General features: G+C 41.5%; 1 protein-coding gene across 26 annotated transcripts in view; it reads left to right on the top strand.

The window, feature by feature from the left end:
• DPP8 (dipeptidyl peptidase 8) overlaps nucleotides 1-26,445 on the top strand; it is a 76,140-nt gene that overhangs the window by 38,487 nt on the left and 11,208 nt on the right. For 16 of the 26 annotated variants that reach the window (XM_078333419.1, XM_078333413.1, XM_078333411.1 and 13 more), the window contains 6 exons: nucleotides 2,782-2,861; nucleotides 8,748-8,900; nucleotides 9,119-9,254; nucleotides 14,279-14,424; nucleotides 23,100-23,246; nucleotides 25,063-25,215. In XM_078333419.1, the coding sequence (XP_078189545.1) occupies nucleotides 2,782-2,861; nucleotides 8,748-8,900; nucleotides 9,119-9,254; nucleotides 14,279-14,424; nucleotides 23,100-23,246; nucleotides 25,063-25,215 (815 nt within the window). Of the gene's footprint in view, nucleotides 1-2,781; nucleotides 2,862-8,747; nucleotides 8,901-9,118; nucleotides 9,255-14,278; nucleotides 14,425-23,099; nucleotides 23,247-23,647; nucleotides 23,735-25,062; nucleotides 25,216-26,445 lie in introns of those variants that run through there. The other 10 variants (XM_078333417.1, XM_078333412.1, XM_078333408.1 and 7 more) reach the window with 3 other exon arrangements.

Here is a 26,445-nt window from a genome sequence, read left to right as displayed (position 1 = left end):
TTTCTGACCCTGATTTCAATTCTTTTGGATATATACTCAAAAATGGAATTTCTGGATCATACGGTAATTCTATTTTAAATTTTTCAATTCTATTTCAATTTTTTTCAATTAGGTAGCAGTAGCTACTACCATTGGTGTTCCAATGGCGTAGCTCCTATGGAAAACAGTATGGGCTACCATTGGAACACCAATGGTAGTAGCTACTGCTGCCTAATTTTACATTCCCACTAAAGTGCACAGGGTTTTTAATTTTTAATTTTTTTTTTTTTTTTTGAGACAGAGTCTCACTCTGTCATCAGGTGCCAGGCTGGCGCGCAGTGGCCCAATTTCAGCTCACTACAACCTCCGCCTCCCGGGTTCAAGTAATTCTCCTGCCTCAGCCTCCTGAGTAGCTGGAACTACAGATGTGTGCCACCAAACCTAGCTAATTTTTTGCATTTTTTAGTAGAGATGGGGTTTCATCATGTTGGCCTGGATGATGTCAATCTCTTGACCTCGTGATCTGCCTGCCTCAGCTTCCCAAAGTGCTGGGATTACAGGTGCAAGCCACCACGCCTGGCCTAGGGTTTTTAATTTGTCTACATCCTGGATGATACGTGTTATATTCTGTTTTTTAAGTAATAGCCATCTTAGTCTTTCTTGCTCCAAGTCATCCTCCTTTTCCTTCATATCTGCTTCATTTCCTTCTCCCTCCTCTTTGCTTTCTTAAGAGCTATAATGTAAAACAGTTAGTATTTGTTCAATCTATATGTTAATCTGTTAATTTCTCTCCATAGTATTTAAAACACTAAGTTGAATTTTTGTATCTAAGAAAAATAAAATTTTTTTTGTGCTCCTCGAGTTTAAAATTTTTTCTTAAACTTATGTGGAACCCTAGGAAAGATGCTGATGCTGTCTCACCATCTAGGCCTGTCTTCAGCTAACACTCCCCACAGCAATAGATACAAGCAGTGAGGAAAAGGAATGATTTTCATTTTTTAAGCTGTTCCTTAGGCCACTGAGAGAGCCTCATCAAGACAGAAGCTCATAAAAACAAATGCGTGCTGGGTGTGGTGGCTCAAGCCTATAATCCCAACACTTTGGGAGGCTGAGACAGGCAGATCGTTTGAGTCCAGGAGTTTGAGACTAGCCTAGGCAACAGGCGAAACCCTGTCTCTACAAAAAGACCAAAAAAAAAATTAACCCGGTGTGATGGCATGAGCCTGCAGATGCAGCTACTTTGGAGGCTGAGGTGGGAGGATCACCTTTGCCTGAGGAGGTTAAGGCTGCAGTGAGCTGTGATCACATGCCACTGCACTTTAGCCTGGGCAACAGAGCAGAACAGGAAAAAAAGCAAAAAACAAATGGGACATGTTGACGTTCTATGATAAACACTTACCTGGTTATTTTGTGACAAATGAAGAATAATTGTATTAAACATTTTCTTTTGTGGGTTTTAAAATAGTTTGTTGCATTTCTAGAAGAAATGCCTTGTTGAAATAGCTGATATGGCTACCTCAGAAGTGCCAGGGAATTGAGCCAGTCCTAACCCAGTGCCTGGAGATGGATTGCACTGGGCTGGTTTTAATGCCTTTATGGCAGGTCATTTGATGGTATGTGTGTGAGTGAGAGGGACCCCAGCCCTGCAGCTTTGGACCCTGGCTCTCTGAATGCCACAATAAGGTATCTTTGAGTGCCAAAGCTGTATCCCTCACGGTGGCCAAGAGCTAGTTCTCCTATTCCTCCAAAGCCCACAATCAGAAGATAAAGCTGGCTTGGAGCAGCTGCTGACCCACCTTCCACCTAGCGCTGTGGTGGAACAGAGATATTTGGGTTTCTCTAGCCTGTAAATGTCATACTCTCAACTACTGCTGAGTTTAGGGGAGGGGGAGTGTCCTGGCAGAAATATCACTTCATTGCCCTGGACCTCCTTCTTTACCCCAATGTCTGAGGTACAAGGATACAAGGAAGAAGGCTGACCCACACCTTTAACACTGACTTTATTTTTAAATCTGAAAATGTGTTGGGAAAGTCGTACCAAAAAAATCAGCAGAAACAAGTTATGAAAAAAAAAAAAAAAAAAAGAAATGCTTTGTCAATCTACTTCTCTTTCTAAGCAAAGGTTCAAGAATGCAGGTGCTTTTGAGTTTTCTTCTGCCTTTGCCAAAAAGTCTCTTTTGCTGTTTGACATTATCTAAATGGATCATTCCATTATTATTCCAGAGTATTGTAAGGACTCATAAGTTGGATTTTTTTTTAACTGTAGACTTCTTTTATTGAAGTGAAATTCATAAAGCATTAAATTAACCATTTACAAATAAACAATTCAGGTCCAGTGCAGTAGCTTATGCCTGTAATCCCAGCACTTTGACAGGCAAAGGTGGGAGGGTTTTAGGCCAGCAGTTCAAGACCAGTGTGGGTAATATAGTGAGACCTCACTGCTACCAAAAATAATAATTTGCCAGGTTTGGTGGCATCTAGTCCTAGCTACTCAGGAGGCTGGGGTGGGAGGAAAGCTTTAGCCTAAGAGGTCGAGGCTGCAGTGAGCCATGATCATGCCACTGCTCTCCAGCCTCAGCAACAGAGCAAGACCCTGTCTACAGAAAGGAATAAAATAAACAATGCAGTGGCATTTAATACATTTACAATGCTGTGCAACCACCGCCTCTGTCTAGTTCCAAAACATCTTTATTACCCCAAACATAACTTTTTGGAAAAAAGAGCTTAGAGTACTGTTCTTAATTGTTTCATTTGCTTATAGTCTGGTATAATGTACTGAATTATAATTATATTTATCTTCAGGTGATTTCAAGTGTCCTATCAAAGAGGAGATAGCAATTACCAGTGGTGAATGGGAAGTTCTTGGCCGGCATGGATCTAATGTATGTTATTTTATTCTACTGATTTGTTTGGTCGATATTACTGTGTGAATACAGTGCTAAAAATGAGTAATGCAATTTAGTATGACCCCTGTATTTTTTTTTTTCAAAACGGAGTCTTGCTCTGTTGCCCAGAGCTGGAATGCTGTGGCACGATCTTGGCTCACTGCAACCTCCGCTTCCCGGGTTCAAGCATTTCTCCTGCCTAAGCCTCCTGAGTAGCTGGGAATACAGGTGTATGTCACCATGTCTGGTAATTGTTTTTGTATTTTTAGTAGAGATGGAGTGTCATCATGCTGGCCAGGCTGGTCTTGAACTCCTGACCTCGTGATCCACCCACCTCAGCCTCCCAAAGTGCTGGGATTACAGGCATGAGCCACTGCGCCCAGCCAACCCCAGTATTTTTTAAATACTAAGTTAGGGCCTAAAATTACTCAAGTTGTTGAAAAGAAATAATCTTAGTTTAAATTATGAATCTCACTTATTTTATAGCCGTGGTATTAGATGTGTTCTCATTACTAAAGGTCATCATTTTCTTTTTTTTTTTTTTGTGAGACAGGGTCTTGTTCTGTCTCCCAGGCTGTAGTACAGGTCAAAATCATGCCTCACTGGAGTCAACCCCCCAGGCCTAGACGATTCTCCTACTTCAGCCTCCAGAGTAGCTGGGACTACAGGTGTACACCACCACGACAAGCTAATTTTTAAATTTTTGGTAGAGACAGAGTCTCATATATATTGATCGGGCTAGTCTCAAACTCCTAGACTCAAGGGATCCTCCCACCTTGGTGCCTCCCAGAGTGATGAGATTATAGGCGTGAGCCACTCCATCCTGCTCGCCATTTTCTTTTTCATTTCCTTCCCCTTCTTTTCCCCTTCCCCTTCCCTTCCCCTTTCCTATCCCTCCCCTTTCCTTCCCCTTCCCTTCCCCTTCTCTTCTTTTTTCTTTTTTGAAACAGGGTCTGGCTTTGTCACCTACGCTGCAGTGCAGTGACACAATCTTGGCTCACTGCGTTTCCACCTCCTGGGGTCAAGCCATCCTCCCACCTCCCAAGTAGCTGAGATTACAGGCACACACCACCACACCCAGATAATTTTTGTATTTTTTGTAGATGGGGTTCTGCCATGTTGCTTAGGCTGGCTCCAAACTCCTGAGCTCAAGCAGTCTACCTGACTTGGCCTCCCAAAGTGCTGAGATTACAGCTGTGAACCACCATTCCCAGCCAAGGTTACCATTTTAAAATATATTATTGCTCCTTGATGAGGTAGGGGCATATTCATAGTTTTAGAGCCTAGCAAAAGTTGTGAGTTAGGATATGGTTTGAAAAGTAACTTAAAACCTATTATAGACTACTTCTATTGTGTCTACATTATAAACTGCATTTACTGCCTGGGCACAGTGGCTCACACCTGTAATCCATCCCTTTGGGAGATGAAGGCTGGAGGCTAAGAGTTCAGTAACAGTTTGGGCAACATATTAGATCCTGTCTCTGCCAAAAACAAAAAAAATTAGCTGGGCATGGTGATGCACACCTGTAGTCCTAGCTAGTTTGGAGGCTGAGGCAGGAGAACCACTTGCGTGCAGGAAGTCCAGGCTGCAGATGAATTATGATCACATCACTGCACAACAGCCTGGCTGAAAGAGTGAGACTCGGTCTCAAAAAATAAAAAATAAAATAAAATAAATTGCATTTACTTCTTCTGAGGTAGTGATTGTCTTTCATTCATCTCTTTATCTTATCCTACAAATTTAAACTTTAATCCACCACCTGCCAAGAGTGATGGGCATTTATACAGAGCTTAGATTGATAGGGAAGAGGAAGGAAGTCTACCATCTGTTTTATTCTTAGTACAAATTCAGTGAATTCTTTAAAGAAAAAAAAAATTGCCTTTTTGAAGTACCTTGCATTTGTTTTGGCTGTCACTTGAAAGATCATATTCATGAGATCCCTAGGAACTCCATCCTGTATGTGTATGACATACAGCTGAGGTATACTGCCAGGATTTAGTGAAGGTCTAACTAAATGTGGTTTCCTCAAACTGACAGGAAGATTTATTGAAGGATTATGTTTACTGTCTACTGTAAAAATCACTGTAGTCTCTAAAGTGAATAAGGAAACATGAAATCCAGATCCCAGGTTTGTTTTTGTTAGTAAAAACTTACCAGCTGGTCATGGTAAAGTAAAAGCTTTAGAGTATCAGCTTCATCTCCCAAAGAGATGGATTACAGGTGTGATACTCTCAAGTATCCCAGGAATTGGATGCCAGCCTGAACAACATAGTGAGACCCTGTCTCTGCAAAGAAATTTAAAACTTAGGCAGGCATGCTGCTACATACCTGTAATTGCAGCACTTTGGGAGGCCAAGGCCAGAGGATTGCTTTAGCCCAGGAGTTTGAGATCAGCCAGGGTAACACAGGGAGACTCCATCTCTACAAAAAAAGAAAAAGTTAGCTGGGTGTGGTAGTGTTCGCCTGTAGTCCCAGTAACTAAGAAGGCTGAGGTGGGAGGATTGCTTTAGCCAGGGAAGTTGAGGCTACATTGAGCTGTGATCACAATACTATACTACATACAGCCTGGGTGACAGAGTGATACCCACCTCAAAATAACAACAACAAAAACTTTAGTGTATCAAGATTGACCTTTAAAGTCTGCTTTCCACTGAGATTCTCACCTGCCCTTCTTGTTACATATCGAAATGTTTTTTTTCATTTGTTTTATTTTTGTTTCCAAATTTTTTCTGTGGAAGGACCTTGGATGTTACTGTCACCTGAGAAAAAAATCTTGTTGTGGAATTCTAGGTTCTAAATTACATTGATGTAAATTTCATGCTGTGTGTTGGTTGAAGGACAGGAGTCATTACATCATGCTGAGAGAAACCCAATAATTGTAATTGCATACATCTGATTCTTATTTGAGCCACCTAAACATCCACTTGCCACTATGTTTATCACTTTTCTTTCATACCATGTTTACTTATGATACATTAGTCTGACTTTCTCTCTTCCTCTGTTTTCCTTCTGTTCTTTTTTTCTTTGAAATGGAGTCTCACTCTGTTGCCCAAGTTGGAGTGCAGTGGCATGATCATGGCTCACTGTAACCTCCATCTCCTGGGTTTAAGCAGTTCTTCTGCCTCAGCCTCCTGAATAGCTGGGATTACAGGCATGAGCCACCATGCCTGGCTAATTTTTGTATTTTTAGTAGAGACAGGGTTTTGCCATGTTGGCGAGGATGATCTCAAACTCCTGACATCAGGTGATTCCCCCGCCTTGGCCTCCCAAAGTGCTAGTAGACATAAGCTACTGCACCTGGCCTTTCCCTCTGTTCTTGACTAGTTTTTGCCTTAAGTTACCTTTGTTTCTTCTCTACTTTTACAAGTGACTTTGTTTCCACCTAAAGATTTTTTTTTTTTTTTTTGGAGACAGAGTCTTGCTCTGTCGCACAGGCTGGAGTGCAATGGTGAGATCTCAGCTCACTGCAACCCATCTCCTAGTTTCAAGTGATTGCCCTGCCTCAGCCTCTCACGTTGCTGGGATTACAGGCACCCACCATCCTGCCCAGCTAATTTTCACATTTTTAGCAAAGATGGGGTTTTTGCCATGTTGGCCAAGCTGGTCTTGAACTCCTGACCTCAGTCAATCCTCTTGCCTTGGCCTCCCAAAGTGCTAGGATTACAGGTGTGAGCCATTGTGCCTGGCCACCCACCCAAAGATTTCTAATGGTAGTAATTTAGTAAAGCTTTAAGACTTTTAAGCCTATGAGCTGCTTTTTCTTTTTTTTTTTTTTTGAGATGGAGTCTTGCTCTGTCACCCAGTCTGAAGTGCAGTGGTGCTATCTTGGCCCACTGCAACCTCTGCCTCCCGGGTTCAAGTGATTCTCGTGCCTCAGCCTCCTGGGTAGCTGGGATTACAGGCACCCGCCACCACACCCAGCTAATTTTTGTCTTCTTAGTAGAGGCAGGGTTTTACCATGTTAACTAGGCTGATCTCAAACTCTTGACCTCAAATAATCTGCTGACCTCTGCCTCCCAAATTGTTGTGGTTATAGGCATAAGCCACCACCGCCAGCTGCCTACCAGCTTCTTATTGTTGAGGGTGGGTCTCAAAGTGCTGGACTAGCGGCAAAGCAACAGTGTCACCTGGGAACTTGTTAGAAATGCACATTTTTGGGCCCACCCTGGACATCCTGAATCATAAATTCTGGTGGTGGGGCTTAGTAATCTGTTGAACAAGACCCCCCAAGATTATGATATTGCCATTGGATGTTAAGTAGTTACAGGAAACGAGAACCATTGTAGATGGTGGTGAGGAATTGATCAGTTGTGTTTTTAGTTTTGAAAGGCCTGACTCCTATCTGCTAGGTCAAGAACAGAACCAGTCCTGATCTTTTGCAAAGGTTAACACATACTTGTGAAGTTTCATGAATATTTGTTTCCTGTCATTTGTATGCTCTCTGTATATGTCATATGGGCCTACTTAATCCCAACTGTGTTGATTTCTATTTATGCATGCTAAAAAAAAATGTTTGGTTTTAAAGAAGTAGCTTCCTGGGGAGAAAAAAGACATTTAAAAATAACTTACTTTTAGAAATATATCTATGTTTTCATTGTGGTGTAAAAAATTTTGATTTTTTTTTTTTTTTTTTTTTTTGAGGTAAGAGTCTTGCTCTGTTGTCCAGGCTGGAGTGCATCAGCACAAGCATGGTTCAATGCAGCTTCAAATTCCGGGCTCAAGTGATCCTTCCACTTCAGCTTTCCAAGTAGCTGGGACTACAGGGATGTGTCACCATGCCCAGCTAATTTTTTCATTTGGGTCTCTCTGTGTTACCCAGGCTGGTCTCAAACTCCCAGCCTCCCAAAGTGCTGGGATTACAGGTGTGAGCCACCACGTCTGGCCAAAAATTTTCTTAAACATTGTTTGAGTTGGCTGGTAGAAGATTTATAGAACAATGAAAGAAAGCCATTTATTTGAAATCTTACTGTAATTTGGGAAGAATATTAAGTGAATTCAGCTATGAGTTTACTTGCAGTTTTTTCAGGTTCTGAACGAAGACTTAAAAGATCTTATCCATGTTTATTTATAAACTATACCAGTATTGAAACTGTGATTTTTAGTTCAGTTATTCTACAACCCAATAGATAAAACACCTTTGCAGATTTGTACAAACCAAAAAAGTACTACCTAAGATAACACTAATAAATATATAAGATATAAAATTAGATTTTCAAGTATGTATGATTGACCTAAACTACAATATAGCATAGTTGTTTTTCCCCCTTAAAGAGTTGGTATTTTAAGGAAATAATTCTTGTATTTTAAGAAAAACACACATTCTGACCAGTTGGGAAACTATACGGTGTGTAACTCAGGTATCCTTTTTCCGTCAGGACAGGACCTATTTTTAGCTATAAGTCATAAACAGCTAGGCATGGTGGCTCATGTCTGTAATCCCAACACCTTGGGAGGCTGAGGTAGGAGGATTGCTTGAGGCCATGGATTTAAGACAAGCTTGGGCAATATAGTGAGGCCCCATATCTTTAAAAAAAATTTAAACACTTAGCTGGGCATGGTAATGTGTGCTTGTAGCTACTCAGAAGGCTGGGGTGAGAGAATAGCTTCAGCCTAGGATTTTGAGGCTGTAGTGAGCCATGATTGCATCATTGCATTCGAGCCTGGGTAGCAGAGGTGAGACCTTAAATAAATAAACAACTCAACTCTTAAATAAACAAATAAGCAAAATTAACTCAGGTTTATTAATAGTGGCAGCAAAAAAAAAAAAAAAAAAAAAAGAAGTCACAAGTCCAAGAGTGACTCAAGTGATTCTAAATAAAATTGGGGTTGGCTTTGCCAAGGTCATGTTAGCACTGATTTTGTTATTGTTGTTATCTTGTCAGATCCAAGTTGATGAAGTCAAAAAGCTGGTATATTTTGAAGGCACCAAAGACTCCCCTTTAGAGCATCACCTGTATGTGGTCAGTTATGTAAATCCTGGAGAGGTGACAAGGCTGACTGACCGTGGCTATTCCCATTCTTGCTGCATCAGTCAGGTATTAAGTCTGTTTAAAAAGGGTTTTGTGTCATATTAAAACTCTCTGCTTATGTAATACTCCTTTAACCTGCAGAAGCCTAATTCTCTAAGGAAAAGCTTTAAAAAGCTTAGCTTTAACTTCAACATTGTACATGTACGTAAATAGTCTAACTCTTACAGTTAGATAACCTTTTCTACCTCCCTGAGGAAAAATATAATTGTTTCTCCTTTCTCTAGCATTGTGACTTCTTTATAAGTAAGTATAGTAACCAGAAGAATCCACACTGTGTGTCCCTTTACAAGCTGTCAAGTCCTGAAGATGACCCAACTTGCAAAACAAAGGAATTTTGGGCCACCATTTTGGATTCAGCAGGTATTCTTTTTTTCTCTCGATCCTGACATTAAGTAGGATTAATATGATAATACACTAAACTTGTGTCATATTTTCACATTTCCTGTACAAGTCTTCCCATTTCTCACCACTGCCTGTCCCTGAGCTGCTGGGCTCCTGATTGATCCCACTTTTCCTGTTCTATTAACTACTAAGATGGGTTACTTCTCACTCCAAGCTGAAGCAGCAAGTCTGGAAGGCCTTTTTGAAATTAGGGCCAGGCGCAGTGGCTCACGCCTATAATCCCAACACTTTGGGAGACTGAGGCGGGTCGATTGATTAAAGTCAAGAGTTCGAGATCAGCCTGACCAACATGGTAAAACCCTGTCTCTACTAAAAGTACCAAAAATAGCTGGGCGTAGTGCTATATGCCTGTTGTCCCAGCTACTCAAGAGACTGAATCACGGGATTCGCTTGCAGGAGGCAGAGATGGCAGTAAGTTAAGATCACACCACTGAACTGCAGCCTGGGTAACAGAGCAAGACCTTGTCTCAAAAAAAAAAAAAAAAAACAAGATTAAAATAGTAAAGTATCACCTAGGAAACAGTTTGTTTACATATTTTGATGACTTCTCAGGTAAACAAATAAACTTGTAGATAATGTATTCTGAACTAGTAAGACCCTTTGAGCTGGGAAACTGCAGCTTTGGAGAATAAACAGCTGATATCTTTATTTATTTATTTGTTTGCTTGAGATGGAGTTTTGCTCTTCTTGCCCAGGCTGCAGTGCAGTGGGCCAATCTCGGCTCACTGCAACCTCCGCTTACTGGGTTCAGGCAATTCTCCAGCCTCAGCCTCCCGAGTAGCTGGGATTATAGGCATGTGCCACCACACCTGGCTAATTTTGTATTTTCAGTAGAGACGGGGTTCCTCCATGTTGGTCAAGCTGGTCTTGAACTTTCAGTCTCAGGTGATCCACCTGCCTCGTCCTCCCAAAGTGCTGGGATTATAGGCATGAGCCACTGTGCTCAGCTTTTTTTTTTTTTTTTTTAATTCTTTAAGTTCTCTGGTATATGTGCAGAACATACAGGTTTGCTTCATAGATATACACGTGCCATGGTGATTTGCTGCACCAATCAACCTGTCATCTACATTAGGTATTTCTCTTGATGCTATCCTTCCCCTACCTCCCTGCCCTGAGACAGGCCCCGATGTGTGATGTTCCCCTTTCTGTGTCCATGTGCTCTCATTGTTCAACTCCCACTTACATGTGAGAACATGCGGTGTTTGGTTTTCTGTTCTTGTGTTAGTTTGCTGAGTATAATGGTTTTTGGAAAACTGGCTAGGCATATGCAGAAAGCTGAAACTGGATCCCTTCCCTACACCTTATACAAAAATTAACTCAAGATGGATTAAAGACTTAAACGTAATACCTAAAACCATAAAAACCCTAGAAGAAAACCTAGGAAATACCATTCAGGACATAGGCATGGGCAAAGATTTAATGGCTAAAACACCAAAAGCAGTGGCTACAAAAGCTGATAGCTTTCTTAAACTTTTGAAGCACTTATAATGGCCATCTTAATTAAAAAAAACTTGCTTTCTCTGGAATGAGAGAAACACTGTGAATTATCTGTTTAAAATGTTTGATTTCTAAAACATAAAGAATGGATTCGTTTTATATATCTTCTAATTCACTTTAATCTGTGATCTTGTTTTCCAGTATTTTCACTAATTAATTATTTCTGCTAAGGGATTATGAAATTAGGCCAGGCATAGTGGCTTATGTCTGTAATCCCAGCACTTTGGGAGGCCAAGGTTGGGTGAATCATTTGAGGTCAGGAGTTCAAGACCAGCCTGGCTAACATGGTGAAACCCCACCTCTACTAAAAGTACAAAAATTAGCTTGACATGGTGGTGGGCACCTGTAGTCCCAGCTACTTGGGAGGCTGAGACAGGAGAATCGCTTGAACCTGGGAGGCAGGAGGTTTCAGTGAGCTGAGATTACATCACTGTACTCCAGCCTGGGCAACAGAGAGAGAGACTCTGTCTCAAAAAAAAAAAGAAAAAAATGAGAAAATTTTCCGAGAGATGAGATCCAGGATGGCTGATCACTAACAGCGTGGGATTGTAGCTCCCAGTGAAAGCACAGAGAACGAGAGGACGCCATACTTTCAGATGAATTTTTGTTGCTCAAGGACCAGAAGATTCCCAGTGGAGGGGCCCCACGGGTCGCCAGCGCGACTCTTGTGGCCGGCGCAGCGGTTTTGCCGGCGCCTTGGTGCGGCAGCTCTTTGTGCAGAGTAAACGGGAGGAGATTCCCGGGCAGAAGAGCACCATCAGTCTTATTGCTGCTGTTTTGGCTGGTGCAGTGGGTTGCTCGGATTCCAGTGCTGGGAATCAGTTAACTGGGCATCCACTCAGAAACCCAACTAGAAAGGCGGTAATCGTAAAGATGACAGATGGATAAATTTATAACAAAGGGAAGAAACCAGCCTAAAAAGGCTGAGAATACCCAAAATCAGAACCCCTTTCCCTCTACAGGGGATTACAGTTCCTCATCAGCAACGGAACAAGCCCTGATGGAAAAGGACTGTGTGCCATTAACAGAAGTAGGCTTCAGAAGGTGGATGATAAGAAACTTCTGGGAGTTAAAAGAACTTGTTCTAACCCAATGTAAAGAAATTACGAACTTTGAAAAAAGGTTTGACGAAATGCTAACAAGAATAGACAATATAGAGAGGAATATAAATGAACTAATGGAGCTGAAAAACACAACACAAAAACTTAGCTAAATATGCACAAGTTTGAATAGCCGAATTGATCAAGCAGAAGAAAGCATATCGGAGGTTGAAGACCTATTTAATGAAATAAAACGAGAGGACAAGAATAGAGAAAAAAGGATAAAAAGGAATGAGCAAAGTCTCCAAGAAATATGGGACTATGTGAAAAGACCTAATCTACGTTTGATAGGTGTACCTGAATACAACGAAGAGAATGAATCCAAGCTGGAAAATACTTTTCAGGATATGATTCAGGAAAATTTTCCGAATCTAGCAAAGCAGGACAATATTCAACCCCAGGTAATACAGAGAACACCACAAAGATATTCCTCAAGAAGAGCAACCCCAAGGCACATAATCGTTAGATTCACTAGGGTTGAAATGAAGGAGAAAATACTAAGGGCAGCCAGAGAAAAAGGTCAGGTTACCCACAAAGGGAAGCCTATTAGACTTACAGCAGATCTCTCAGCAGAAACCCTACAAGCCAGAAGAGAGTGGGGGCCGATATTCAACATCCTTAAAGAACAGAACTTTCAGCCCAGAATTTCATATCCTGCCAAACTAAGCTTCACAATTGAAGGAAAAATAAAATCTTTTATGAACAAGCAAGTACTCAGAGATTTTATTACCACCAGGCCGGCTTTACAAGAGCTTCTGAAAGAAGCATTATACATAGAAAGGAAAAACCAGTATTAGCCTTTCTAAAAATATACCAAAAAGTAAAGAACATCAACATAAAGAAGAATTTACATCAATGAATGGATAAAATAGCCAGTTAACATCAAATGGCAGTAACCCTAAATTTAAGTTGACTAAATCCCCCAATCAAAAGATACAGCCAAAACCTAACGGTACACTACTTCCAGACCCATTTCACATCCAAAGATACACAAAGACTTAAAACAAAGGGATGGAGAAAGATTTACCAACCAAATGAAGAGCAAAAATAAATAAATAAATAAAAAGCAGGAGTTGCAACAATTCTCGCATCTGATAAAATAGATTTCAAAGCAACAAAGATATAGTGGTAAAAGGATCAATGCAACAATAAGAGCTAACGATCCTAACACCCAGATGCATAAGACTCATAAAGAGATTTAGACTCAACGAGACAGAAAATTAATAAGGATATCCAGGACTTGAACTCAGATCCGGAACAAGTAAACTCAATAAATATTTATAGAGCTCTCCACTTTAAATACACAAAATATACATTCTCCACCTTAAATACACAAAATATTGATCGGCCATTATTAATACCCAGTTTTAGAATAAAGCTACATTCCCGTTCTCTCTCCCTCTTTTTCTTCCTCTCCTTCACTCCTTTTTTTTTTTTTTTTTCAAAAACAAAAAGAAATTAGTACAAAACCAAAGAATATAAGGTGTTTTAATGTCCACAAGCGGAATCAGAATTTGTAATATGGTGATGATCTCTGCTTAGACTGTAAATTATCCACCGTACACAGACACTCAGGAGAGATCTGTATAGCTTTGGCGAACCAAAACTGATGATGACTTTTTTCTGAGTTCTCGTTAGGCTTATTCTAATGATCAGAGGCAAATGTTATTCCTCACCTACCATGAACAAATTAAATTGACTTATAATTTCCCTCACCTGCCACCCAGCTTTATTCAGGTATATACCTGTTTCTAACCAGGTATATGATTTAATCATCAATAAGTTATATTGGGCATAAAGTATTTGTATAGTTCTGCATATAGATATTTCTTAGGCCCCAAGGATTATTCACAACACTGTGTGTCTGCTTCTGAAATAATTTTTCATGTTTGTTTTGTTGTTTGTTTTTTTGTTTGGATTTCTGTTGCTGCTGTCAAGACAGTGTCTCATTCTGTTACCCAGGCTGGGAGTGCAGTGGCACAGTGACAGCTCACTCTAGCCTTACCTCCTGGGCTCAATCAGTCCTCCTGCCTCAGCCTCCTTAGCAGCTGGCACTACAGGAGCACACCTCTATGCCTGGGTAATTTCTATATTTTGTAGAGACAGGGTTTTGCCATGTCACCCAGGCTGGTCACAAACTCTTGAGCTCAAGTAATCCACCCACCTCAGCCTCCCAAAATGCTAGGATTGCAGGTGTGAGCCATCATGCCTGGCCTAGTTTTGTTGTTAAAGATTAATACTTTTGCTTACTTTCTAGTTTATCATCTGAAAGAGGGGTGGTCAGTTTGTGTTGTAGGGTCTTTTAATATCTTTTTTCTTGTTCTCAGATTGTAGCACTCCCATAAGAACTCCTTTTGTAGATTCTGGTGTGTTACCTATTCACAGGTCCTCTTCCTGACTATACCCCTCCAGAAATTTTCTCTTTTGAAAGTACTACTGGATTTACATTATATGGGATGCTGTACAAGCCTCATGATCTACAGCCTGGAAAGAAATACCCAACTGTGTTGTTCATATATGGTGGTCCTCAGGTGGGTGCATATTTAAATACATATATACATATACTCATATCCATATGTATTTTAGATTATTTGTTTTTTAAATGTCTAGTCAGTTGTTTAGATTAAAATTTGAGCACTATTGGTCATTCACTCTTTTTGAGTCTGGCTTATATTCTAATTTTCAGTTTAGGGGGTCAGGGGACTGGTTTTTGTTAGATGGCTAATTTATAAATCACTAAGTTAATTCATTTTTTTCTTTCTTTTTTTTTTTTGAGATGGAGTTTTGCTCTTGTTGCCCAGGCTAGAGTGTGATGGTGCAATCTCAGCTCACTGCAACCTCTGCCTCCTCCTGCTTCAGCCTCCCAAGTAGCTGGGATTACAGGCATGTGCCACCATGCCCAGCTAATTTTTTATTTTTATTTTTAGTAGAGATGGGGTTTCACCATGTTGGTCAGGCTGGTCTCGAACTCCTGATCTCAAATGATCCACCCACCTCGGCGTCCCAAAGTGTTGGGATTATAGGCGTCAGCCACTGTGCCCGGCCACTAAGTCAATTCCTTAATTTGCAGTGTGGACTATAACTCTGTGAGGAGTGGGATAGTCATGTTAGTAGGTAAATATGTTGCTTTCTATGTAGAGAAACTTGTTTGGGAAATAAAATGAAATCATCAAATGTCTTGGTAGATAAAGAGAGTCTTAAAAGATATTTTCAGAAAGCCTTGGTAGCCGAGTGAATTCTCCCTCTTCATTCTAAAGCTGTGTCTCTCAAGTAAATTAAAATATTTTTATTAGCTAGTTAAGGCAACTGCTACACTACTATTTAGCAATGTAATAAGTTTACACCTTGATTTTCCTTATTCTGGATTAAGTATTAACCAATGACTATTAAGTAAAATGCTTTGACTGTTGGAGTAAAGTATGTTGGATGGGTGTATAGGTTAATTGCTAAATTTTACAGTTGTTTATTCTTGATTATATATCCTACATTGAGCCTTGGAAGAAAGTAAAATGTAATTACAGTGTTTTTATAATGCAATCCTTAGACTAAGTAATACCCTTTATAATTAATAATTATACCAAGATATTTAGTATCTGGAAACATATTTATATACCAAATTGTACAAAAAAATCAGAGTAAAATGGCTAGGCATGGTGGCTCACGCCTGTAATCCCAGCACTTTGAAAGGCTGAGGCGGGCGGATCTCAAGGTCAGGAGATCAAGACCATCCTGACCAACATGGTGAAACCCTGTCTCTACTATACAAAATTATAGCCGGGCATGGTGGTGCATACCTGTTGTCCCAGCTACTCAGGAGGCTGAGGCAGGGGAATCACTTGAACCTGGGAGACGGAGGTTGCAGTGAGCCAGGATTGTACCACTGCACTCCAGCCTGGCTGACAGAGCAAGACCCTGTCTCAAAAAAAGATTTAAAGTACTCCTTATATTAGTAAATAAGTTTATAGAGGCTTAGCCACATGAAAAGATCCTCAAGATGACTAATCATTGGGGAAATGCAAGTCAAGGCCACAGTGAGATACCAGTTTACACCCATTAGATTGGCTCTTATCAAAAAGAGGAAAATACTAAGTGCTATGCAAGATATAGACAGGTTGGAACCCTGGTTCATTGCTGTGAGAATGTAAAATGTTATAGCTGCTATGGAAAACAGTGTGGAAGTTCCTCAAAATGTCAAACATAGAATTACCATATGAGCCAGAAATTCCACTTCTGGATGTATATGCAGAAGAATTGAAAATAGGGACAGGAACAGATACTTATACAGCCATAGCATTATTCACAATAGCCAAAAGGTGGAAGCCACCCAAGTGTCCATCAACAGATAACTGGATACACAAAATGTGGTCTGTCCTTAAAAAGGAAAGTCCAACACATAATATAACACTGATGAACCTTGAGGACATTATACTAAGTGAAATAATTGTGCTGTACACAAAAGGACAAATATTCCACTTGTATGAGCTACCTATAATAGGCAAATACACAGGAATGGAAAGTAGAATTAAAGTTGTCAGTTGAATGGAAGAAGGATGGGGAGTGTTTGAGTGTTTTTTTATTTGTTTTTGAGATAGAGTCTCTCTCTGTCATCCAGGCTATAGTGCAGTGGCATGATCTCAGCTCACTGCAACCTCCGCCTCCTGGGTTCCCACAATTCTGGGTTCTAGCAACGCTGAGGGCCTCCCAAGTAGCTGGAATTACAGGCATGCGTTACCAAGTCTATAATCCCAGCACTTTAGGAGGCTGTGGTGAGTGGATCGCCTGATTTTTTAAATTTTTAGTAGAGATGGAGTGTCACCAGGTTGGCCAGGCTGGTCTTGAACTCCTGGCTTCGGGTGATCCACCTGCCTCAGCCTCCCAGAGTTGTGGGATTACAGGTGTGAGCCATCACACCCGGCTGGGAGTTATTAATGGGTACAGAATTTCTGTTCGGGTGATGAAAAAGTTCCGGAAATGGATAATGGTGATGATTACACAACAGTATTAATATATTTAGTGTCACTTGTATGCTTAAAGTGGTTGAAATGGTAAATTTTATGTATTTTACCATAATTTTAAAAAATCTTAGCCAATTCAATTAAAACAAATTTTCTTTTCTTTTTCTTTTTTTCTTTTTTTGAGACAGTTTCACTCTTTCCCAGGCTGGAGTGCAGCGACGTGATCTTGGCTCACTGCCACCTCCACCTCCCAGGTTCAAACAGTTCTCCTGCCTCAGCCTCCTGAGTAGCTGGGACCACAGTTGTGCACCACCACACCCGACTAATTTTTATATTTTTATTAGAGATGGTCTTTTATATTTTTAGTAGTTCAGGATGGTCTTGAACTCCTGACCTCAGGTGATCCACCCACCTCTGCCTCCCAAAGTGCTGGGATTATAGGCGTGAGTCACAGTACCCGTCCAAAACAGAATTAATTGTTTAGAATACTTCATAAATACAACTATACTTTTTTCACTTACAGAACAATCATATTTGAAAGGCTATGAGTGAATTTCACTATGTGGTTTTTGAAAAACTATAGATCTCACGCCTGTAATCCCAGCATTTTGGGAGACCAGGGCAGGTGGATCACAGAGTCAGGAGTTCTAGACCAGCCTGGACAACATGGTGAAACCCTGTCTCTACTAAAAATACAAAAATTAGCTGGGCGTGGTGGTGCGTGCCTGTAATTTCAGCTACTCCAGAGGCTGAGGCAGGAGAATCACTTGAACCTGGGTGACAGAGGTTGCGGTGAGCTGAGATTGCGTCACTGTACTCTAGCCTGGACAGCATAGCCAGACTCCATCTCAAAAAAAAAGCTATAGGTGATTTAGGATGATTTATTCCTCCCTCCCTCCCTCCCTCCCTCCCTCCCTTCCTTCCTTCCTTCTCAAAATGTTCTTTGGAAAAATTCAAATTTGGTGAGGCCATAGAAGAATCTGAGCTGGGTACATTGGCTCATGCCTATAATCCCAGCACTTTGGGAGGCTGAAACAGAAGGATCACTTTAGCCCAGGAGTTCAAGACCAGCGTGGCAACATAGGGAGACCCCATCTCTACAAAAAATAAAAAAATTAGCTGGGCATGGTGGTGGGCACCTGTGGTCCGTCCCAGCTACTTGGGAGGCTGAGACAGGAGAATTGCTTGAGCCAGGGAGTTTGAAGCTGTTGTGAGCTGTGATCACGGCACTGCACTCCAGCCTGCATAAGACAGTGAAACCCTGTGTCAAAAAAGAAAAAACAGAAGGATCTGGGTGGGTATGGTGGCTCATGCTTATAATTCCAGCACTTTGGAAGATCTAAATGGGAGGATTACTTGAGCTTAGGAGTTTGAGAACAGCGTGGGCAGCATAGCAAGACTTGAATCTTTTTTTTTTTAAAGGTTAAAAAAAAAAGAATCTGATGTTGAGTTTTCAGGGAGATTTTCCCATGAGGCTTCACATGATATAGTGCCTCTGTCCCTTCAATTCTTGGAAGATCATTCATCTTCTTGCTTGATGACTTAATTCAGGTTAATTATGAAGAGACTCCTTAATGTAGGGCCAGGTCTTTTTAATAGCACACAATAACATTGTGAAATTTGTTTAAATCTTGTAAGAGTGTGATGTTCACGTGGTCCAAACTATTCTTTCTTGGTGTGTATTCACTTCTAAATGGAAATCTGTTGAAACAGCAAGAGTCACGATTCATAATATGAAGTGAATTAGTTTGTCACTGAAGACAGCAGTTTCTATAGCTCAGAAAAGAGTGAAACACAAGAAAAGCAACAGATATTTCCCTCTAAAGGTATCAAGGATCAGTACTTTAAACTCTCCATTATTAACAGCTACGTTTTTAAACGTTAGTATCTAACAAGGCTGGGTGAGGTGGCTCATGCCTATAACCCTAGCACTTTGGGAGGCTGAGATGGGTGGATCACTTGAGGTCAGGAGTTTGAGACCAGCCTGGCTAACATGGTGAAGCCTCGTCCCTACTAAAATTACAAAAATTAGCTGGGCATCGTGGTGCACACCTACCCCCAGCTACTCAGGAGACTGAGGCATAAGAATCACTTGAACCTGGGAGGCAGAGGCTGCAGTGAGCTGAGATCATGCCACTATACTCCAGCCTGGGTGACAGAGCAAGACTACATCTCAAAAAAAAAAAAAAAAGTTTATTTAACAAATACTTATCATATTTCCTAGAATGTGCCAGACACTGTTCTGCAAATAAAAATGCAAAGAGATCGATGTAAACAGGAGGCAGGTTCAAGAATTGATACTGAAGGAGACTTTTGGATTCTTAGTGTTCATATCAAGCAGTTGAGACCATCTTGTATACATGGTAGCAAACAAAGAAGTGAGGTGGTTTTCTTTCAATGTTCATATTTGTGTTATTCTCTGCCTAGTATTTCTTCTTTCAGCACTCTCCCTTTAAAAACAAATTTAGCCAAATGCCGTGGCACACATATGTAATCCCAGCTATTCAGAGGCAGAGGTGCAAGGATCACTTGAGTCCAGGAGTTCAAGGCTATAGTGAGCTATGATTGTACCACTGCACTCCAGGCTGTGGTACAGAGTAAGACACCATCTCTTAAGTAAATAAATAAATAAAAGTGCCTTTACTCACCAGATGCCCTCTTCCCAAGGTAGAAATGTAAAAAACGTGATTCTCCCATTTTTCTTTTTCATTCATTCATTTAGCAAATAGGTATTAAGTTCCTATGATGTGCTAGGTACTATTCTAGGCAGTGAGGATGCACAGTGAGCATGTCAGACTAATGTTCCATTTTATGGACCATAAAGGAAAAATAATAAGCAAACATAAAAAGATATGATGGTGGGACCCCATCTCTACAAAAAAAAAGTTCAAAGCTAGGCATGATGGTGTACACTTATAGTCCCAGCTACTCAGAGGCTGAGGTAGGAGGATCACTTGCGCCCAGGAATTTGAGGCAGCAGTGAGCTATGATTGTGCCACTGCACTTCAGCCTGGGAGACCCCATCTTTTAAAAAAAAAAAAGTACGACTTTTTTTTTGTTTGTTTTTGAGACAGACTCTCGCTCTGTTGCCCAGGCTGCAATGCAGTGGTGTGATCTTGGCTCACTGCAACCTCTGCCTCCTGGGTTGAAGTGATTCTCGTCTCTGCCTCCCAAGTAGCTGAGACTACAGATGTGCCTCACCATGCCCGGCTAATTTTTTGTATTTTTAGTAGAGATGGGGTTTCACTATGTTGACCAGGCTGGCCTCCAACTCCTGACCTCAGGTGATCCACCTGCCTCAGCCTTCCAAATTTCTGGGATTACGGGTGTGAGCCACCATACCTGGCCTAGAAGTATAACTTTTTGTAATGGAAGTGCTATGAAGATTTGCTGAGAAAGGGGATGGCAAGACCTCTCCTGAGGGTACAAACATTGAGAAGTAATGAGCCGTGCAAATGATAGGAGAGAAAAGCATTCCAGACACAGAGAACAATAAATGTCAAGGTCCTGGGGCTAGAACCAACTTGGTTAGAGTACAGTGCATACGGAGGGAAATGGTATGAGATGAGGTCAGAGGTAGCCAAGGATCTCAAGGGCCATGTAAACTTATTCTGAAGGGTAATGGTAGCCAATGGAGGAAGCCAAGCAGCAGTCATGTCTGATGTACATTTTTTTTTTTTTTTTTTGGTTCTCTGAAGTGAATGAATTGAACCAAATGATGTACATTTTTAAAACATCACTCTGTTACTGCATGAACAAATAGACCTTAGGAGGGCAAGAACAGGCCAGGCGCAGTGGCTCACTCTTGTAATCACAGCACTTTGGGAGGCCAAGGCGGGCAGATGATGAGGTCAGGAGATCAAGACAATCCTGGCCAATGTGGTGAAACCCCATCTCTACTAAAAATACAAAAAAAATTAGTTGGGGTGTAGTGATGTGTGCCTGTAATCCCGGCTACTCGGGAGGCTGAGGCAGGAGAATCACTTGAACCAGGGAGTCGAAGGTTGCAATGAGCCGAGAATGCACCATTGCAGTCCAGCCTGGATGACAGAGCGAGACTCCATCTCAAAAAAAAAAAAAAAAAAAGGAGGGCAAGAACAGAAGTAGCAAGACTAGTTTGGTAGTTGTTGCAGTAGTATTAAACATCCAAAAGTGCAAAATGGGAAGACTCTCCCTCCTCCTCCTCATACAGTCTGGCCTAGTAAGTGTTTAGTAGATATTTATTGGCTGGAGATGGTGTTAATTCTTACTCAACTCTTGGCTTACTTGTTTTTCCCATTGGTTTTAGCTGAGAAAACATCTTTCTCATTTTTATTAGAACCTCTTATTGTTTAATATCTTAATGTCCACCAAACCTTGAGTTTCTGTAAATTTCTGTTTGCTAATTCTAGTCCTCTTTTCACTAGATACTGTAAAACACTAAAATGAATTTAACTTATCAGTCATTCTGAACTATGGTCTGTAGGGTGATAAAGTGATTTCAGGCTGGACACAGTGGCTCGTGCCTCTAATCCCAACACTTTGGGAAGCTGAGGTGGGAGGATCACTTGAGCCCAGGAGTTCAAGACAAACCTGGGCAACATAGTGAGACCTTGTCTCTAGAGAAAAAATTTTAAAAATTATCTAGGCGTGGAGGCAAGTGCCTATAGTTTTAGTTCCTCGGGAGGCCAAGGCAGGATTGCTTGAGCCCAGGAGGTCAAGGCTGTAGTGAGCCATGATTGTGCCACTGCATTCCAGCCCCAGTGACAGAGTGAGACCCTGTCTTAAAAAAAAAAAAGTTATTTAAAAATTATCCTACCTTTACACTGATTTCATCTGGACTAGTTAGAGTACTCCATTAAAATACTGTTTCCCACTACTGGTCAGAGACAACTCCAGAAGTGGGGAGGAAAGGTTTTCTTACTTGTTCATGTAACTGTCATTCGAATAGCAGTACTTTAGGGTGGGAGTAATCAGTTTAGTAACTTTTTATATGGGGTGGGTTGATTTACTTATATGTAATTAATATCTAAGCATTTTATTTTTTATTTTACTCTTTTTTTTTTTTTTTTTTTAAGATAGAGTTTTGCTTTTGTTGCACAGGCTGGAGTAAAATAGTGTGATCTTGGCTCACTGCAACTTCCACCTCCTGGGTTCAGGCAGTTCTCCGGCCTCAGCCTCTCAAGTAGCTGGGATTACATGCATGTACCACCACACCCAGCTAATTTTGTATTTTTAGTAGAGGTGGGGTTTCACCATGTTGGTCAGGCTGGTCTCGAACTCCTGACGTTGGGTGATCCGCCCATCTTGGCCTCCCAAAGTGCTGGAATTACAGTCATGAGCCACTGTGCCTGGCCCTAAGTTCGATTTTTTTTTTTTTTTTTTTTTTTTTTTTTTTGAGACGGAGTTTCACTCTTGTTGCTCAGACTGGAGTGCAATGGTGCATTCTCGGCTCACCGTAACCTCGGCCTCAAGCTGAGAATCGCTCAGCCTCAACCCGAATCGCTCGGGTTCAAGCGATTCTCCTGCCTCAGCCTCCTGAGTAGCTGGGATTACAGGTGCCTGCCACCATGCCCTTCTAATTTTGTATTTTTAGGAGAGATGGGGTTTCTCCATGTTTGTCAGATTGGTGTCAAACTCCCAACCTCAGGTGATCTGTCCGCCTGGGCCTCCCAAAGTGCTGGGAATACAGGCATGAGACACTGTGTCCGGCCCCTAAGTTAGAATTTTAAAGCCCATGATTGTTCAGTAATTGCCCTGAACTTGAGTGTCAAGTTAAGCAAGAAGCAACATGAACACGTAAAGACTTAAGTTAATTTAAAAATAAATGACTTAAAAAAATTACATTTTGGCCGGGCGCGGTGGCTCACGCCTATAATCCCAGCACTTTGGGAGGCCAAGGCAGGTGGATCACGAGGTCAAGAGATCGAAACCATCCTGGTCAACATGGTGAAACCCCGTCTCTACTAAAAAAAAGTACAAAAATTAGCTGGGCATGGTGGCGCACGCTTGTGGTCTCAGCTACTCGGGAGGCTGAGGCAGGAGAATTGCCTGAACCCAGGAGGCAGAGGTTGCGGTGAGCCGAGATCATGCCATTGCATTCCAGCCTGGGTAACAAGAGCGAAACTCTGTCTCAAAAAAAAAAAAAATTACATTTTAAAGGTAAAATAATAGTGAAATTCAGCTTTTTATTTTTTGCAATGCCCTGCCGCTCTTGTGTTTTTACATACTTCCATGTGATAAATTTCACCGAAGTTGTGTTTCTTCCTCAGGTGCAGCTGGTGAATAATCGGTTTAAAGGAGTCAAGTATTTTCGCTTGAATACCCTAGCCTCTCTAGGTTATGTGGTTGTAGTGATAGACAACAGGGGATCCTGCCACCGAGGGCTTAAATTTGAAGGCGCCTTTAAATATAAAATGGTGTGTGAGCATAAAAACACTTTTCTTTTACAGACATTTACATTTTCTGGTGCATTGTTTGGTGTGAAACCCTGGAAAGAGAGTTGGGGGAAGGGGCTATGAATGAGTGAGTGAGAGTGTATATGTGTTAAAGTTTAGGGGTGGGAGAGAAGATGCAACTTGATGTACACTAGGCTAGCTCATGTTTACCTATATGTAACTCTGGGGAATTGAGATAAAGCCACTTCTACATAGAAATACCCTCTCTTATTTTGTATGTCCACTTGGGTAGAAGTTAGTACTGTTTACCTTTCAGCATCCTGTACACTGTTGAGGAATAATTGAGATTTGTTCTGTCCTCTGTGAAGAGGGAATCCAACTGGTTAGTGCCTTCCTTGTGACAAGCCTCTTTCTCTCTACAGGAAGCTTTAAATGCTACCTTTTAGAGATGCCCCATGTCCTTTCTGCTGCTTTGGGAAATGATGAGAATCCGATGTTCCTTTTGCACAGTAAGGCAGTTACTGTGTTTGCCAGTGTTATTGGACATGCTGAGTAAGACCTGGGGTTTTCTCCCACAGCCAGTTCTTTGACCTTATGTTGTATTCTCATGTAAGTTTTTTTGTTTTTATTTTTGTTTTTGGCTCAGTGAAGTGAGATTGTGTGCACTGGCAGGCCTAGTAATATGGACAAGGTGGTGGTGGTAGGACTTAGGACTTTAAAGAAGTAGTATGTTCAGTTCCTAGAGGTAGTATGATAGGGAAATAGGAAGATAGAGCCTCAAGAGCAATTCCTTCTGCTTGACTGCTCTCAAAATTAAAAAAGAGAGGTAGGCCAGGTGCCGTGGCTCATGCCTGTAATCCCAGCACTTTGGGAGACCAAGGCAGGAAGATCACTTGAGCCCAGAAGTTCAACACCAGCCTGAGCAACGTAATAAGACCCCGCCTCTACAAATAAGTTAAAAAATTAGCTGGGCATGGTGGTGCACACGTGTGGTCCCGGCCACTTGGGAGGCTGAAGTGGGAAGATCACTTGAGCCCAGGAGGTTGAGCTACAGTGAGCTGTGATCACATTACTGCACTCCAATCTGGACAGCACAGTGAGACCCTGTCTCCAAAAAAAAAATAAATAAAAAGAAGTAAAATTAATCACTTAAGGGGCTAATTTTTGTCTTTGGGTATAGGAAGGCTTGTTGCAAGGAAGATGCTGACCTCTTAGCAGACAACAGAACAAATGGAAATGGGAAATACCCAAATAGCAAGGGACAGTTTGAGTAGCAGTAGGAAGGAGCTTTATGACTAAGTGGTAACTAAACTCTAGAACAAGCTAGCAACAGAAGCTATATGCCCCTATCTCCAAATAGATTTTTAAAAATTTTGAGGTTGGGGGGGCAATAGAACCTCAGTTGGTAATAAACTCTAAAAATCCTACAGGGCCGGGTATGGTGGCTCATGCCTGTAATCCCAGCACTTTGGGAGGCTGAGGCAGGTGGATCACTTCAGGTCAGGAGTTCAAGACCAGCCTGGCCATACTGAAACTCTGTCTCTACTAAAAATACAAAAAGCTGGGCATGGTGGTGCATGCCTGTAATCCCAGCTACTTGGGAGGCTGAGGCAGGAGAATTGCTTGAACCCAGGAGGTGGAGGTTGCAGTGAGCTGAGATTGTGCCAGTGCACTCCAGCCTGGGTGACAGAGTAAGATTCCATCTCAAGAAATAAATACATAAAAATGAAAATCATAAAACCCATGGGCATTTTTTGTAAAAACGTTTATCTCTGAAAGCACTCTTATGAGACTTTTATTCCTCAGATTCAGTGAAATGCTCTCCCTTTTCTGACAGGGTCAAATAGAAATTGATGATCAGGTGGAAGGACTGCAGTATCTAGCTTCTCGGTATGACTTCATTGACTTAGATCGCGTGGGCATCCACGGCTGGTCCTATGGAGGATACCTCTCCCTGATGGCATTAATGCAGAGGTCAGATGTCTTCAGGGTATGTGACTTCCCACTATACTCATGTTTGCAATAAGGGTAGATTATTCTGTAAATTGAGGATATGTGAAAATATCTATTTCCTGAAGATTTACCACGTTGGCAATTTTTTGTTTTTTTGAGACAAAGTGTTCCTCTTTTGCCCAGGCTGGAGTGTGGTGTTGTGATATCGGCTCACTGTGACCTCTGCCCCCCAGGTTCAAGCAATTCTCATGTCTCAACCTCCTGAGTGGCTGGAATTATAAGTGCCTGACACCACGCCTGGCTTTTTTTTTTTTTTTCTTTCTTCAAGATGGGGTTTCACCATGTGGCCAGGCTGGTCTTGAACTCCTGACCTCAGGTGATCCACCCACCTCAGCCTCCCAAAGTGCTAGGATTACAGACGTGAGCCACTGCACCCGACCTTTTTTTTTTTTTTTTTTTTTTTTAAGTAGAAATGGGGTTTCATAATGTTGGCCAGCCTGGTTTTTAACTCCTGACCTCAAGTGATCTGCCTGCCTTGGCCTCCCAGAGTGCTAGGATTGCAGGCATGAGCCACTATTCCTGGCCCAGGGTTGGCAATATTGTAGAATGTTAGGGTTTATATGTTTAAGAGCCATGTGAAATGTCTATAAATACCAAGTTTTTTTTCTTTTTGAGTTGGAATCTCGCTCTTAACCCAGCCTGGAGTGCAGTGGTGCAATCTTGGCTCACTACAGCCTCCACCTCCTGGGTTCAAGTGATTTCCAGCTAACTTTTGTACTTTAATAGAGGTGGGATTTCACCATGTTGGCTAGGCTAGTTCTGAACTCCTGACCTCAAGTGATCCACCCACCTCAGCCTCCCAAAATGCTGGCATTACAGGCATGAGCCACTGCGCTAGCCTTCAGGTTTTATGTGTGTGTATCTATTTTTTCTTTTAAACATTTGTCAACTGGATAACCAGTTAGTTATTGGCTGTTTGTAGATACATGCCACGAAGTATGGGAGATGGTTATGATTAGCAAAGCACACATGACATACCTGTTGGATTGTAATTACTTGTTTAATTGTTGGACTGCAAGCTATGAGGGCAGGGACCTGTTTGCCCTGTTCACCACTGTATCCTCAGCAGTCAGGCACAATGCTGGGCATATAGTAGGCCCTCAATAAGTGTGTTAAATGAATGAATTATTAAATGTATAAATGCGGCCAGATGCAATGGCGCACATCTGTTATCCCAGCACTTTGAGAGGCCGAGGCAGGTGGATCA

Source organism: Callithrix jacchus, chromosome 8 (genome assembly GCF_049354715.1).
Source record: "Callithrix jacchus isolate 240 chromosome 8, calJac240_pri, whole genome shotgun sequence".
NCBI classification, from domain to species: domain Eukaryota; kingdom Metazoa; phylum Chordata; class Mammalia; order Primates; family Cebidae; genus Callithrix; species Callithrix jacchus.
Note: the sequence above shows the minus strand (reverse complement) of the source record. Positions and strands in the feature narration are given on the sequence as shown.